At 37.5% G+C, this 18039-nt stretch overlaps 1 protein-coding gene across 7 annotated transcripts in view; it reads right to left on the bottom strand.

Annotated features, from left to right (window-relative positions):
- Positions 1-18039, bottom strand: part of CCDC141 (coiled-coil domain containing 141) — a 234603-nt gene that overhangs the window by 215311 nt on the left and 1253 nt on the right. For 3 of the 7 annotated variants that reach the window (XM_059166910.1, XM_059166909.1, XM_059166912.1), the window contains exons 1-2: positions 11711-12116; positions 9220-9342 (exon numbers count right to left, since the gene is read on the bottom strand). In XM_059166910.1, coding sequence (XP_059022893.1) covers positions 9220-9342; positions 11711-11812 — 225 coding nt within the window. In that variant the 5' untranslated portion in view covers positions 11813-12116. Of the gene's footprint in view, positions 1-9219; positions 9343-11710; positions 12117-13012; positions 13065-18039 lie in introns of those variants that run through there. The other 4 variants (XM_059166906.1, XM_059166911.1, XM_059166908.1 and 1 more) reach the window with 3 other exon arrangements.

The following is an 18039-nucleotide window of genomic DNA, read 5'->3' as shown; positions in this document are numbered from 1 at the left end:
TGATGTTGAGCATCCCTTTTCTATGTCTATTGGTGATTTGCCCCTCTTCTGTGAATTGTGTATTTTTTATTGATTTTAGTGGGTTTTTTGTCTTTTTGACTTTGTTATCAAAATGAAGGATTGTAATTCTTTAACTTTCATATAAACTGCAAATGTATTTCTTCCAGTCTATTGTTTATCCTTTAAATTTGTTCTATGGTATCTGGAAAACTCATATTCATCTCCAGGACAGCCAAATATCACTTTCTCTGTCAAGTTTCCCCTGAATTCCCTGGCAGTTAGTCATTCTTTCCACACTATACCCATAATATTTTGTGCATATCCCTGTATGCAGAATTATAACTACAAACCTTTTCCTCCTGTTCAAAAAACTATACCAAAATGAAAGTCAAACAGATATATTTTTGAACATTATAATAGATATATTATAATAGATATACTATATAATAGATATATTTTTGAATCTGCTTTCAATTTTCTAAAAGTAAATCATTCACAAACTTCAGAATTTTCTTTTCACTAATCATTAGTACAATCATATCATCTTTCATTTTAGAAAATCTTAGTCCCACTTCTCAAGTGTCTCTCCATGAAAACTCTTATTTTCTTCTTTCTATACCTTTTGTTCATGAGTGCTGACTTCAAAATCTCCAGAGGATGCCACTCTTGCTGTCACCCTCTCTTCTCGTTATTTATTGCTGGTGACAAACTGCTGCAAATTTAGTGGTCTAAAATACTTATTTACTTTGCTCACAATTGCCAACTTGAGCAGGGCTCAGTGGGGAAGATTTTTCTTTGCTCCACACAGTTCAGCTGGGAAGCTTAACCAAGCCTGGAGAATCTACTTCCAAGATGGCTCAGGTGGCTCACTCACATAACTCGCAGGTTGGTTGGCTGTTACCCAAGATCTCAGCCAGGGCTGATGCTGGGAGCCTCGGTTCTTCTCCACATGGGCCTCTCCACAGTGCTACTTGACTTCCTCACCAGTTGTCTGGGTTCCAAGAGTGACTATTGGAATTACAGAAAGTAAAAGCAGCCAGTCTTTTGACACTGGGTCTGGAAACTGGTACAGCATTATTTATGCTGTAATATTTGGGGCAAAGCAATCTGAGAGTCTATCCAGTTTTAAAAGAACGGACACAGACCCCACATCTCAGTGGGAGGAGTGCCTAAGAATTTATGGTCCACTTTAATCTATCATAATCTTCCCATGTACTGTGTCCTAATTTTGTCAAAAAAGTTTCAGTATTTGATATAACCAAGCCATGCACTATTCCCTACAGAAATACGAAAGATGCCTCTCTCTTTCTTGCCAACTATTTGTCACTTGGTGTCCCAGCCCAAAGCAATATGGTGAGTGACTTGTGCTCCCTACAGGCCTATCAGCTTCTGCCAAGGAGTCAAGTCCAACCTAACTACTGAGCCAAGACAAGGGATAAGATAATGTCCTCTCCCAATTTTTTACTCTGCAGTCTCTGTACCTACAAAATGTTCCACTTACAGAATTTCTTCCCCTCTATCAGACCAACTCCCATCAGCACTTCATTAAGTATAATCACACTGAACTGGTGCTTAATCTGAACTACTGACAAATTATTTGTGATATTTGCAATACTAATGTGCCTTAACTTCATGTCTGAGAAGCCTATTGTCATGGACTCCCTCTTTAACCAACTTCTCTTATACAAATAATATTCTATCAGATTCTCCATGGCACTCTTCAATCTAAAGAATTTGAATTTTATTTCACTCTATACCTCCATAGTACTCACTGGAGTTGAATATCTCAGAAAAGAAATATCCTATAGACTAGGGAAGTGCCAAGTGAGGAAAGGAAAATCACTAGAAGTTTCACTGTTTCATAATTGTAAGAATACTTTTTTTGTTGTTTTTTAATGGTAGAAGTTCTCCATTTTTAAACGTATAAAAGAAAAATTAAACTGCCTACTAGCTCCTATTCCCCTAGGAATAGCCTATCTTATTTCAGTGATTTTCTTCAAAATAATCAGTGAAAAATATGGCAGGTCCTTTATATGTGTAGAACACTAAGACACAGATCCCTTTGAGCCACAGAAAAAAGGAATTCTTGTGTACTACTGTTGATGGGAATGCACAGTGGTGCAGCCACTCTGGATGGAAATACAGAGTTTCTCAAAAAGTTGAAAATAGAACTACCCTGTGATTCAGTAATCATACAACTGAGTATTTACCCAAAAAATACAAAAACACTAATTCAAAGGGATATATGCACCCCTCTGCTTATTGCAACATTATTTACAACAGCCAAATTATGGGAGTGCCTGGTGATTTTTTACCTCAGCTCAGGTCTTGATCTTGGGGTCAAGAGTTCAAGTCCCACACTGAACTCCACACTGGGTGTGGAGCCCACTTTAAAAAATTAGTAAGTTAAAAAAATAGCCAAATTATGGAAAGAGCCCACATGTCCATCAACTGATGAATGAATAAAGACGATATGGTATACATAGACAATGAAATATTATTCAACCATTAAAGGAATGAAATCCACAGGGCACCTGGGGGGCTCAGTGGGTTAAGCCTCTGCCTTTGGCTCAGGTCATTATCTCAGGGTCCTGGGATTGAGCCCCACATCTGGCTCTCTGCTCAGTGGGGAGCCTGCTTTCCCCTCTCTCTCTCTCTCTGCCTGCTGCTCTGTCTACTTGTGATCTCTCTCTCTCTCTCGCTCTCTCTCTGTGTCAAATAAATAAATAAATAACAAAATCTTTTAAAAAAATAAATAAAGGGATGAAATCTTGCCGTTTGCAACAACATTGTTGGAGCCAGAGAGCACAATACTAAGCAAAATAAGCCAATCAGAGAAAGACAATATGATTTCACTCATATGTGGAATTTAAGAAACAAAACAATTGAACAAAGGCAGAGGGGAAGACAAACCAAAACCAGACTCTCAACTATAGAGAATAAAAAGATGGTTACCACAGCAAAGGTTGGTGGGGGTATGGGTGAAATAGGTGATGGGGATTGGGAATACACTTATCTTGATGGGCACTGTATAATATATGGAATTGCTGAATCACTCTATTTATACCAGAAACTAATATAACACTGTATATTAACTACACTAGAATTAAATTTATAAAAAAATTTTAATATTGGAATTTGGAAGGTACAAATTAATCTTACCTCTCTCCCCTCAAGATTTCAAATCAACTGAAAAATTGACATCAAGTTCAGATATGGGTCAAAATAGCGCCTCTCATTACCATAAAACTAGACTAAAGAATGGGCTGACTTGACTTTCTATTTTTTCTTCTTAAAATCTAGTCATTGGGACCTGCCTGTGAAGAGAGTTGAGTCTGAGACACAGACATACATTCAGCTGCCCTAAAAGGTAAGATTGCAGCCTGCCTCTGCCAGGCAAGGATTTCCAGCCAGGTCAGCGGTAAAGAACATGTGGCCCATGAGTAGACAGTGTCTGCAGGTAGAGACCATGAGGTTGGCATCCCCATGGCTGCCACTTCTTTCCCTAGTCTCACCAATCAGGTACACAAGGTCCCAACCCCCTCATTCCTGTAGGGAAAGAGGAGAGATGGGTGAAAACATCTAAGAGTAGCATTTCTGAGAGGGTAGAATTTTCTGACTTGTGAGTCTATAGGAAAATAGGCAAAGAGTGGAAATGGATATCCTATATGAAGTAAACATTCAGGGTAAAATACTGCTATGATGCAGATAATATACTATAGGTTAGTTCTCTTCCAATACTGTCCTAACGGGTTCCATCATATTCTCAACATACATGTTAAAATTTTCTCTAGTGTATAAATATATACAATTAAGTCATACAGATTTACTTTATTCTTCATTTTTTTTTTAAGATTTTATTTATTTATTTGCCAGAGAGAGAGAGCGCGCGAGCGACCACAGGCAGGCTGAGTTGCAGCAGAGGCAGAGGAAGAAGCAGGCTCCTCGCCGAGCAAGGAGCCCAATGTGGGACTTGATCCCAAGCGCTGGGATCATGACGTGAGCTGAAAGCAGCTGCTAAACCAACTGAGCCACCCAGGCGTCCCTTTATTCTTCATTCTTAAAGGACTTTATTAGGAAAGTAAAAAGACAACTCAGAGAATGGGAGAAAATGTTGGCAAATCATATACCTGATAAGGGATTAATATCCAGAATATATAAAGAACTCCTAAATTCAACAACAAAAAACAAACAACCTGATTAAAAAGTGGGGAAAATATTTGAATAGACATTTCTCCAAAGAAGATACACAATTGTCTAAACACATGAAAAAGGGGTTAATATCATTAGTCATTAGGGAAATATAAAACGAAACCACCACGAGATACCACTTCACACACAGTAGAATAACTATAATGAAAAACACAGAAAATAGCAAGTTTGGACAAGGATGTAGAGAAATTGGAACACATGTATGTTGCTGGTAGGAATCTGCTCCTAAATCTAGTAATATGTACAGCTGATGTGAAAATTTTTTGGTGTTTCTTCAAAAAGTAAAATGTACCCCAAATAACTGAAAATAGGTATTCCAATACTTTATGCCAACGTTCATTTTAGAATTATCTTTAACAATTGAAAAGTGGAAACAACCCAAGTGTCCATCAAAGTATGAATGGATAAATAAAATGTGGTATATCCATACAATAAAGTATTACTCATAAAAAGGAATAAAGTTCTGATGCATGCTACAACATGGATGAATCTTGAAAACATTACATGCTAAGTGAAATAAAGCCTACCAGAAAGAACATATATATGAGTGAGTCCATTTATAAGAAGCACCTAAAATGGACGTAGAGGCAGAAAGTAGATTTGAGAAAGTAGATTTGAGAAGGCAGGAATAGGAGTCATTACTTAATAGGTGAGGAGTTTATATTTGAGGTGAAGAAAAGGTTTGGGAAATAGTGGTGATGGTTGCACAACACTGTGAGTGTAATTAATGCCATAGAAATGTATACTTAAAAATAGTTGAAAGTGCAAATTTCATGCTATATATATTTTACCACAATAAAAAAATTTTAAGGGCGCCTGGGTGGCTCAGTGGGTTAAGCTGCTGCCTTTGGCTCAGGTCATGATCTCAGGGTCCTGGGATCGAGTCTCTGCTGAGCAGAGAGCCTGCTTCCCTCTCTCTCTCTCTGCCTGCCTCTCCGTCTACTTGTGATTTCTCTCTGTCAAATAAATAAATAAAATCTTTTAAAAAAAATTTTAAGTACTATATTCTTAGTAAATACTCAAGTTTATAGTAGAAAAATCACACTATTCCTTATGTATAGCAAGTTTTAATAAGACTTTTAGCTTTACTACTAATGTATTTTGACTATTCCTCATACATTCATTTCTAACTAAGTAAATGGAAATAGGACAAAAATAATTATTCCCTGGGTTAGAAATTTAGTCAGAATCAGGGAACCAATAGATTTATAAGTCAAATCAGAGGTGAAATTTAGTATTCTATACTCAAAAGGGTCATTCTTCACTGAATGCAATTACGGTATATGTACAAATACAGGAGCCAGTGGCTGGAAGTTTGTTTGGTTTGTATAATTCCTTTGGACAGTTGCGAGGTAGTTATTTTTAGCCAGATGCTGAGGAGAATATTCTCAGCATCATCCTTAACATAATTCCAATTCCTCTTTCCTCCTAGAACCACTTAGAAATGTAATGTTGAGACCAGCCATAGGCAAATCTTTACCTGATTTAAATCTCTCTCCCTGTTCCCATATTTCTTCTTTCTTGTTAGAAATAATTTGAGTATGGTTTAAGAATCTAGATGACTTTTGGGAGTTAATGTTTTTTGCACATGATTATGTTTTCACCACTGAAAAACAGGGAAATTTTTTTTTTCTGGACATTCCACTGGAATTAAATGTTATACTGCCGAAAGGAAAATAGCATCTTCGGGGTATAGACATTACCAACATTAAAAAAAACTGATAAAAGTTCTGTTTTTCCAGAAATTTCCCTTTTAGTCTAAGTTACTAGTGTTTGAGATATCCAAATTCCTCTGATACATTAATTACTAGCAGAATATTTATGCCACTTTTTCTTTTAAAAGCAGCAGGTATATACATGTATCATCGCAAATTTTCTTTTTTTAGGTGTTTGAGGGTAACTATTTTTATCATAATTTTTCATATGAAAAACCTGAGACCAGAGAGGCTAACTGCTATGCCCAAATTAAAGTAGACCCAGCGCTGAACCCTACAACCTCACAACACCACTTACACAGCATTCTTCTTTATAATTAGAACAAGTTGCAGGGCCCTGTGCACAGGAAAAGGACTGGAATGAATATTAAAAATTAAATATTATTGGCTTATTGAACTACTAATGTTCTTATCATTCAAGAAGCTCATATTAAAACTAACTTGGATGCAACAATTTTGTACTACAGGTTTGTGCCTACACTGACAGCATAATAGCTAATAAATTGGTTAAATTCATGGTAAATTCTATACATCAGCAATATGGAATTTACCTTTTTATTATATTATTTTTAAAATTGTTTTAGACTTTATTTATTGATTGATTTATTCATTTATTTATTTATTTGACAGAGTGAAGGAGCACAAGCAGGGGGACAGCCGCAGGAGAGGGAAAAGCAGGCTCCTCGCTGAGCAGGGAATCTGACTTTGGGGTTGCTTCCCAACATCTTCTGGGATCATGACCTGAGCCAAAGGCAGCCACTTAACTGACTGAGCTACCCAAGTGCCCCACCCTTTTATTTTTTTTAAGAAGTTTTTTTAACAGCAAATCTGGAACAGACTTCAGATTCCTTGACTTCTATTTTTTAATCAATAACATTGGAAGATGATGCTACTACTTAAAATTTCTTTAGGGGTTGGGTGGTTAAGTTGACAGTGATAGATGGGGTTGAGGAAGGTATGGGAAATGGACATAAAGAGGTCACGACTAGAAGTCTACATGAAGCCAAAAGGCCTTTTTACTGAGACCTCACGTACTTAGATCCACTCACTCACAGAGAGGGAGAATGACCCCATGATCCCATGGCACACTATGGTGAGATCCACAATAGATATGAAGCTTTGGTCTATCATCTCTCTTCATTTTACAGTTAAAAAGCTTGAAGTCTGGAAGGCTAGTCCATAACCAGGAGATTAGCATGAAAGGACAACAGGACTTCGGAATCTAGAACCACAAGCACCTGCTGAGTATGGATCCCGTTAAATGGGAAGCTCTCTCCACCACCCCTGACCTCACTGAGCTCCTAATTGATTTAAGTATGAAAATTTAAGCATAGCTGCTGTGGAGCTGAACTATTTTGCCTAAGACAGCATTACCCCTGAGTTGTGCGGTCTTGGACAGGAATAGGGGTGGAAGAAAGGAGGGAGCCTAAAAGACCCAGACTTCCGTGAGCTTCCCCACCACTCAGATTTCAGTAGTAGACTTGCAAATGCTCACTGGGCATGAAGTGTTAGTGGAAGTGTTAGGGGAAGGGATGTGGTTTCAAGTCCAAGTTAACTTCAAGCATAAACAGTTGGCAGGTATATAAGAGGGAACTGGGGACACAAGAGACCATGAGAAAGTAAACCTCTGGGGACAAGCAGGAATTTTGAGGAAGCATTGGGTTTCCACAATTCATGGAATTCAGTTTATTTGTATAGCAGCCACAGCCAGACTTTGAATTTTCAGCTGAATTACACTAGTTAGGGGCATAATCAGAGCTAAAACATAGATCTTTTGATTCCTGGTTCAATGTTCTTCCACATCATAATGTGTTCTTTTCTTATATACAAAGAATTTCCTGGTGGCCAGGGATTTCTACTTTGAAAAACAACACAGAGCCCAGAGCCTAGAGCCCAGAACTGCCTAAACAGGAGAATAAATTCTGGATTCTAACGGCTCCGTCCTTCAGTACTAATTCTTTCTTCCACTTTCCAGTCTGATGTACCCAATTAATTTTACTACTCTCCAATCAGGAAACCACTGTCTGTATATATCAGATGCAGTTTAGATCTGCTCCTAAATCTAGGAAGCAAGTATAAAATCCAGGCTAGATGTTCAAAGAAGCCAGTACTATTAAAGCACTAAAAACACGAGTCATTGCTGGCTGTCTGATCAAACCTCTTTGATCTTAGTGAAGGCATTCATTTACCTAAAAGAGTTCTTACTCACAGGGCTGGCTGCATCCCTGGGCTCCATTTTTAGAAAGGGACACCCCTTGGGGTTTGAAGTGACTTTGTCTGCTGCTATTTTGAAATTTTTAATAATTTGATTTCTAAATTTGTGTTTTGTAAGTAAAGTCCAAAGGGAAAACAGAGGAAGTGCTGGGGGATTGGTGCCTTATCTCACATGGGGTCCTGCCTCCCAGAGAGTCTCTGCTATCCTTTCTACTCCCCTCCCTTGTTCAATGACCTCTGCCATCTGCCCTGTGGGGGTCAGGGCACAGCTGGGGAAAGGCTGGGATCAGGCCCACACCCTGTGCACTCAGCCATGGCCAGGGCCCAGAGCCTGTGAGGGTGTGTCCTCCGCCAGTGTGTATCCCATATCTGAAGGAGCTAACAGTAAATAGCAGATAAAATACAATGTGACAGGTCAAGAAAAAGTTTTTTCTTGCTTTTTGAACAAAAAGCCCACCTTTTTATTTTGTACTAAGCCCCACAAATTATGTATCTGGCCCTGAATTAGTATCTTACCTGGCAATCTCAAGCTAATGTTATTTTTAGATTCTGAACTAAATAGCCACACAAATATGGAGTAATAACTCTGATTTTACTAAAATTATTATTTGGTTTCAAGAACTCTTAATATTAAATACAAAATCAGATCTTTTCAAAAGTTCAACAGAAGGAAAATAAGCTTCTATGTTATTCTTGCCAGCAGGTATGATTAACAACAGGAACTTTGGATCTGTTGTAGCGACTTGACAGTATAATGGATGAAATGGAAAAATGATGGAATTTTTTTTTTTTTCACTGAGACAGCCAGGAAAAAAATCAGTTATTTCTCCACAACAAAAATAGTATCACTCCATATTTTCTATAACATTAGGGAAAGTTTTTAAAAAATCTTGTCACCTCTCTCCAATCCTAGTATTTGCTCATAAATAACTATAGCACTTTTCCATTATCTATATGGCACTATATTTAATGGCAATAGGACAGTGATGTCAGAAGAATCAAGAGGAAGTATAAGAAATGGATTTTTATTTATTTATTTATTTATTTTTGGCATCTGCTTCACATTTTAATATCTTACCTTGAGCTTGCCCAAAAGAAGTTCATGATCATGAAGAAGCTTTTTGGTCTCATCTTGATTGCTACCAATTTCTAGAAGATTGGGCTGTGATTCAGCCAACTGAAGTTGCACCCACTTGCCACACTATAAATAAAAATGAAACAAAATACACTTTTAGTTCCTCTTGTTTCTTCCCCTTTACCGCTCTCCTTTTTTTCCTTCCTTCTTTCCTTTCTTTTTTACAGTTTCAGTTATACTGTGAATAGTTTATTCCTTCCATAGAGATAGGCTTTACTGACATTGAAATCTAACAGGTTTGATATAAATCCATGCCCTGTCTTTTCCTTCATTCTTAGGGTAAATTCTTTTCTCTTGGCATACTGTATTTAAATTAAAAATTCTCAAATGAAGAACAGATACAATAGATTAGGTATTAGTGACTATTACGATCAAATGAAGAACAGATACAATAGATTAGGTATTAGTAACTATTACAAAGTTATAGAACATGCTACACAATTGTACATTATCTCTCACAAAACTTAATTCCATAAAAATTGTGAAATTGCACCTGGGCAAATAGGATGCAAGCTTCACCAAGGGGAAAATGTTTTATAAATGGTATTTAGGCTGATCAGAGTCTTTACATTGACCTCGCTGGTTCAACTGGGAAGAATAAGCAGCAGAGGAAGGAACAGATTTTTATCCTACGTTAAAGTAAAAACATAACATTTTCCAATTTTTGTTGTTCAGTAATCAATAATATATGTATGATAATGTCAATAAATTTAGATGCATGTGAAACAGATGTATGAATGCGGCCAATTTGTTTCCAACATGTAGGACACTTTCGCTGCTCCAATATATAAATCACTGTTGCATTTCCTGAGGAATTACTTTTCTAAGAAGCAGCAACTGATTAAGCAAGAGGAACCGTTAAAGGTACTGCACACGGATAAGCAAATTGCTGAAAAGAAATGAAAAAAATGTGTAGCTGGTCCATATCATGAGTGCCCTAAGACCATTTGGAAACAAACCCATACAGATTAGACCCCGACACTTCTATTTCTTTAAGGTGGACTTTCTACTCTGAATAGCTTGAGATTTATTTTATTTGGGACAGCATTTAGTTAAAGCAGTGAAGGGTGGCCAGAGGGAACATTCTTAGAAACACGATCAAGTTAAAATAAGTATTCCCAGCATAATTTTGGGATTTTTTTCCCCCTGTATAGTCAAATGAACTCTGATTCTCCTATAATTTATCCCATACACATTATCCCTTTTCCTGCTCTAAGAAATGTTTCCTATTTGAAGGAAAGAAAAGTTGACTTCTTTCAAACAATGAGTTTGCCTCTTTTCCCTCACTGGTTGAAATTTGTAGTTACTCAAATCATCATAAAATCACATGTAAATCATCAATTTTTGCTACCTCTGCTTCAGGCTTCTTTCCATGTCCACCCACTGCCTTTGAAAGGACTTGAGGGCCAGGGAATCACCAGAGGTGCTGTTTACACGGGGCTGGTTCTCAAGAGCACTGGGAATCACACCAGTAGGAGCACTTTACGTTCAGTGATCTAGAGGGAATCGTTTTGCTCAGTATCAACTGCTGTTTTCCTGTTACAAATTTTCATATTAATGTAAAATTCACAGCAATTAAGTTAAATTAAACAGGCCTCAGTCACGGCTTCTAACAAAGGCCAGAGAAATCAGGTTGATGAGGTCCTGAAAGTAACTGGATGGTGAGCACTGGCTTGTTTGCCTTGTTCCCTTCATTAAACACTGAATTCCTGAAGTAGTGACTTGTCTAAATCCAAGCACAATGCTTCAGGGGTTTTTGCAAGACATTCCATAGGAAATAAAATCATGGATGTCTTCTTCGACCTAAAGGTATGTGGCCATCATTGCAAACCAGCAAATTACTTGACATAAAATATGCAATAGCCCTAAGCCTCAAGTGTTTCAACTTCCTGCTGATAAGGACAAATTTGACGCCTGCCCTTTGCACCTTCCCTGGCAGGGTCTTCATTCTCCCAAAATGTGATAAGGATTCACTAGTGCCTTTACCATGGCAAAAGCAGTGCTGCCGAGGGCACATGTCTGAGCCTCCCATTAGGTGTTCCCTGCCCTCCATCGTGTTCGAAATAGCACCAGCCTATTTCTGCTGGGAACGTCCTCTTCTCTCCTCCATCACAGCCACTCTCAAAAATCACTAACATTTTACAGGTCCACCTGACTCTCCAGCCTGGTAATCATGAACTTGCAGTCATGAGTAGCTTGGCTTTAAAAATAAAATTGAAAGTATATGGTAGAGTTTTTTGTTTTTGTTTTCATTAAGCTGCTACAGATGTTTTCTGGCTAACTGAAAGAGAAACCATAGTGAATTGCTGAAACTTACAAGTAAGACGCACTTGCTGTGCTATTTTCTATATGCCGACTATGTGGAATGTTCTTTAGGATTATTAACACCCTGCAAAAAGCCAGCTGCCACAGAGAAAAAAGAAAGTTGTCTTACCTTTACCACAGCTATCACGATTTTGGAGTCCCCAGCCTGAACAGCTACTGAACTGACTGTTGTCGTCGAAAACTCCACATCAGGACTTCCTTGGCTGGACATGGCACGTTAGAACCAGAATTTATACTCTGGACAGCCTCTGGACAGATGTGTGTCTGCTGGTCATTTCAGAAGGCAGTCACTGGGGTTACTTGGATTCATTCAGGGGAAGAGCTCAGCTCATACTGATTACTCTGCCAAAAGGAAAGAACAGGAGGTTAAAAATAGACAACCCCATTGAGTTTATCACGAGAGGGGGAGAGAGAGAAGAGAAGGAAAAAGAATCGCCACACCCCTGGTATGGTAACACTAAGTGCCTGATATTTTTGCCATTATCTTAAATGGGGAGGGCAGCTTCTAGCTCTCTGCCTATCAGTTGATGTTTAACAGCAAATGGGAAAAAAATTACATCCTGACAACCCAAATTCATTTTGCCATTGAATCTATATGGTTAGGGTGGACTTTGAAACCAGCCAGTCACGGACCTGGATATCAATCCTTTCAAGATTTTTAAGTCTCCCTTATGCAAAGAAAACCCCCCAAAATGTACTTTAAAAATAAGCTCTAGTGTGTATTTTGGGATTAAGCCACAGAAGTGCTTATAATTTTAGATTAATTTGCTTCTCTAAAACTTACTGCCTTTTGTCAAATGAAGTTTATGAGGCATGGTCACATTTTCTCAGGGCTTCAGATTTCTTAGGGACATTTTAAAAATATTTCAATAAGCAATTATCAATAGAGATCTACCATTTCAGGATTTCTTTGTGACTACTTTACTCCATTCACCAGCATTTTCAAATTCAATTATCACAACTAACAGGAAGTAATATACCTTGCTATTACCTTTAAATAGTAGCAAGAAAACCAATTTCTTTTGTTTAATTAAGGGTTAATTCTGTATATTTTACTACAATTTTTTTTTAAAAAAAGATAATAATGTATGTACTTCAGGTGTGGTTTTTATTCTTCTCTACCCCCCTATGCAGGAAAATTATAGACAGCTTCAAATCAGAGTCCAAGATTGGCAGATTAATCCTCTTGCTAGAAACCCAGCGTGTGTCACAAGTTGTCTGTGGTATTAAACAGCAGCTGTTGGATTCCCTGTCAAAGAACAGCTGAAAATAACACTGTCGTTTAGGTCAGAGGTCAGATGCAAATACATCAGAGATACTGACTCCAAAGTTGCTAGAGCTGTTAGAAACCTCTGGGACAAAGCCAGAATGGAGGATAAAGTAATAAACAGAGTTAAACTAGTCCACTAACCGTTTAAACCCTTAGGTCATTTCAAAAGCATGTTCGGGTTTAAGCCTCATGTTCAGAAGACTGAGTCAGCACCACCGCTTTGTTTTGCTAAGGTTCATGATAATATTCTTGAGTCAAGGAGGGAAAAGTGCTTTCACATATAATTCGGTGTTCAGCGATTGTTTTTGTTTCCCACAATATGTCATGGCTGCTCTGTAGTTAGATAGCTCCGACCCAGGTCCCTGGTCTCAGCACCTGCCTGCTGGCTAGCAAGATGGAAACCACGCCTGGATCCCAGAAACTGGGATCCGCAAACTATCTGACACTGTGAAAGGAGAGGTTGGAACAAGCTCTGGAGAGTAGCCACCAAGAGATACCAGGATGTAGAAAATATCATAAATACTTTCATTTCATGGCAGAAATGGAGAACCAACCTGACCTCTTTGTTAAGTTTGCCTCTGTGTCGAAGGCAAGCTCCTTCTGCTTGAGCAAGTAGTTAGTCCAAACAAAACAAACCAAACAGAAAAACCAGTTTTCCGCTAATTGCCCTCAAGAACAACCAAGAGTTGACAACTGTGTCACATAATAGCCACACCCTAAACTAAAATGTCCAAAGGAGTATTGCTTAAATCTTTGTGTACCTTGCCACCTGGAACAGCAAACAGTGACTTGCACCCAAAATACACAGTGCACTTTTACTCCAAGTCAATCTTACTGTTAGAAACTCAGTGTGTGTCCAAAAAAGAAAAAAAAAAAAAAAAAGAAAAGAAAAAAGAAACTCAGTGTGTGTCCTAGTTGTATATAAACCTTCAAGAGGCAAAGGGACCTTCGGTCAGCAGGCTGCAAAGACAAGGGCTGGGAAAAAAGGGGTTATGTTCATAAAGCCCCGCTTAGGATGGATGATGGGTGTGGAGGGTAGGCTAGAATGTGTGGCACTACAGGTCCACACCAAGGAAAAAGGAAAAGGGAGATGCCGAGCACAGAAAATATGGCTGAAAGTCTGATGAGTTCTAAGGTTTAAGGGCAAAGGGAATTAGAAATATTTAAGACTTTGTTAAAAGATTAATCCAGCTCTTTAGCAGCAAAGGTGGTGCTTTTTTCTGTGCAGATGACCTTTCTCTGTTAATTACATGGAGCAGGGCTCGGTGTTGCGTAAAGAAATTGTTTTCTACATTGGGAGATGTAGACGATAATGCAAACTGCATACGTGAATTTAAGTGATTTCGGACTAATATTTTTTAATTCAAATTCTTGGCTTTAAAACCTTTAAAAGGCTTGACTCACTACTGTTTCCCCTTCCCTTGCTATCTTTTCAACTTTTTAGTCCTTTCCTCTGCAGAAGCTTTGTTGTTCAGATCTATCCACATGTAGCTCCTTTTGAACTTTTGCTGTATTTCTTCATCTAGCATAATATTTAATCATAACTTGCACTATTAACTCTGGGAAACAATTTAGAAAATAGTTAGTGTAAAATATATTGTACTAAGAAAACTGGTACACTACAATTTGATGGACTTTTTTTTTTAAAGATTTTATTTATTTATTCAACAGAGAGAGATCACAACTAGACAGAGAAGCAGGCAGAGACAGAGAGAGAGGAGGAAGCAGACGCCCCCCTGAGCAGACAGCCCGATGCAGGGCTCAATCCCAGGACCCTGAGATCATGACCTGAGCCGAAAGCAGAGGCTTAACCCACTGAGCCACCCAGGCGCCCCAGATGGACTTTTTTAAAAAAAAGCTTTTTGAGATACAGTTTGTTTATACTCCACCTCCCCTATCATCACCAAAAAAACAAAACAAACAAACAAAAAAATCCAACCAATCGAATAAACAAAATAAGCCAAAACAAAACAAAATAAAAATCCTTACAGGCAGTCTCATATCCTTTGAAGTTTATGGAGGATCTTACAAAGGTTATTATGCCTTCTCTGTTTATCCTTCTGGGAAATGCCTGTTTTTATACTGGCTGAATTTTAGTGAAGTATCTTTCATGAGAATATATCAAAAACTATAACTGGATTCTATAGAGTTACAAATACCATTTCTTTTCCCCAATTTCTTTTATTATGGTAAAATACACATAACATGAAATTTACCATTTTAACTATTTTTAAGTGTACAGTTCAGGGATATTAAACACATTCATTATGTTGTACAAGCATTACACCCACTTATCTCCATAACTCTATAACTTTTAACCTTGTAAAACTGAAAATCTATACCCATTAAACAATAGTTCTCCATTCCCTCCTTCCCCAAACCCCTGGCAATCACCATTCTGCTTTCTGTCTCTATGATTTTGACTAAGAATTCTAAGTACTTCATATAAATAGGATCATACAGTATTTACGTCTTTGTGACTGGCTCACTGCACTTAGCATAATGTCTTAGAGGTTCATCCATGTTGCAGCCTCTTTCCTTTTTAAGGTTGACTAATATTCCAGAGTGTGTATGTGTGTGTGTGTGTGTGTGTGTGTACATCACATTTTTGCATATCCACTCATCCATCTATGGACACTTGTACTCCTTCCATATTTTAGCTATTGTGAACAATGCTGCTATAAACACGGTATACAAATTATCTGAGATCCTGCCTTCAATTCTTCTGTGTATATACCTAGAAATGGAATAAGTGTATCATATGGTAATTCAATTCTTAATTTCTTGAGGGAATATCAGACTGTTTTTCACAGTGGCAAATAGCACATTTTAATAAAATATAATTAGCTGGTAGTTTGGAAACTTTATCATGTGATTTTTTTAAAAGATTTTATTTATTTATTTGAGAGAGAACATGAGCAGGGGGAGGAATGGAGGGAGAGGGACAAGCAGACTCCTCGCTGAGTGTGGATCCTAAGGCAGGCAGGGCTTGATCCCAAGATATCAAGGTCAAGAGCTGAACCAAAATCAAGTCTGATGCTTAACCTACAAAGCCACCCAGGCAACCATCATGTGCTTATATTTTAGCTTGGTCTATGGCTATGATGTTAAAACAACACATTTTCTTTACTAGAGTATATGTGGGGTCTGCTCAATTCTTCATAGAGAATCCCAGGTGTTTGTCTTAATCAATATTATAATTAGTTAAATTAAACTTTATATAAAGACAAATTAGATAGACATGACATAAATAAAGCAGAATGAGTCTATTTATCCAGGCCAAAAATTCAAGGCAAAACTTTCTCTGCTATCATTATTATTAGCAATAAAAAATAACAGCTACCATTTAGTGATAGCTGTTACATGCCAAGAACTGGGACAAGTGTTTTATACTCTATTCCATTTAATCCACATATGGCTGGAAGATTTATTTTCCTGACTTTATAAATCACACACACACACACACACACACACACACACACACACACACACACAGGGATTTACTGATATCTACCACCCCCTGTCTAAACTTTTCTGCCTGGGTTTCAAAGCTATCTATGGCCTGGCCCCTCCCACCTGCTCAATGACATTTACCATTTTTACCAGTCCCCAGGATCATCCTTGGTCTCTTCCTTAATTTAGTTGTTCTTTGCAGGGGTGTCATCCTCTTCCTCCCTTCATCTATCAGAATTCCTCTCATCATTTAAGACCAAGATGAATTACCAATTCCTTTTGAAAGTTGAAATACCTGCCTATAGTGCTTTTTTCTAAAATTTGACTGTTGTCACAACTTAATAATTATATGTTTATATTGCAAACTTGCTTCGTTTTCTAACAATTTCATTTCCACTAGTATTATTTCCCAACTATGTTTGAAGCTTCATATGGAAAGAAGCCATGTCTTAACATTTTTGGAGATCTTTTCAGACCACCTCATAGGGTCACTGTAGAGACTAAAAGAGTTGCTTACATAAAATGCTTGGAAGACGACCTGGTATTTAGCAAGGGCCATAGACAGAACACAACACTACGCACAAAACTGATGCTTATAAATATTGGCTAACTGATTAAATCACATTACATATAGAAAAAACGACACTTTTAATACAATTCATTCAGTCAATATTTATTCATGCAAATAGTAGTTATTGAACATTTGCTATATATACCAGGCACTTACAAATTAGAAATATAGCAGTGAATGAAACAGAGGTCTCTACCCTTGAAAAGGTAACAATCCAGTAAGAAAGATGATGTCTAAGATGACGACAATATCCTAAATCTAGTAAATGCCAAAAATTTTGAAATGGATTATTAAAATTAAGATGAATTGAAACACATGCTCAGCAACCCAAATGGATTAAATGTATTAGAAAGACATAAGATATGCATTACCAGGGAGGAAATTATTTTACTATAATCAGATGGTAAAAGCATTTCAGTGAGTCATCATTTCTAGAATACCATCTTTACCACCCCCTTTAGCCAAAATTTTCCTAAGTCATTCTGTGTATTATTTAACATTCCTCCTCATACTTCTAGTTTATTTTAGATTACAAGCACTCTCAATTGCCATCCATAAGTAAATGGGAATTGCTCTTTCCCCTTAAAACAGCCTCCGTTCTAGCCATCAGTTCATTCTTCTATGCATGTATCACTTGTTCATTCATCGAGTATGATTAAATACCCACTAAGTGTCAGACACTATTCTAGATGCTAGGCACATGGTAATACACAAAGGCCATTCACTGATGGAGTTTTCGTTCTGGTGGAGGGGACAAAACCAAGCAGGAAACAAAAAGTACACATATAATTATGTCAGAATATAGTTAAGTGTTATGAAAAAAAATAAGGCAAGGTAAGAAGAGAACAGGGGAAGAGGAATACTATTTTACAGTGGCAATTATTTTGCAGGCAACACATTGTACACCTTAAGCTTATACAATGTCTTATGTCAACTATACCTCAGTAAGGCTGAAAATAATAAATAATTGAAATACTAATATTTCTAAGTGTAAAGTTTGTGTTACCTCAAAGTATCTTCAAATATCTCCACAAGAATTTTAAGTATTTGAAAAACAACTTTTACAAAAACCTAGCCTCCTCCCTCTTAGGCTCTTGCTCCAGTTAATATTACAACAGAGCTTAGTACATGATATACCATGAGC

The sequence above is a fragment of the Mustela lutreola genome, chromosome 3 (genome assembly GCF_030435805.1).
Source record: "Mustela lutreola isolate mMusLut2 chromosome 3, mMusLut2.pri, whole genome shotgun sequence".
Classification (NCBI taxonomy): Eukaryota; Metazoa; Chordata; class Mammalia; order Carnivora; family Mustelidae; genus Mustela; species Mustela lutreola.
This window is presented reverse-complemented; position numbering and strand designations above follow the sequence as displayed.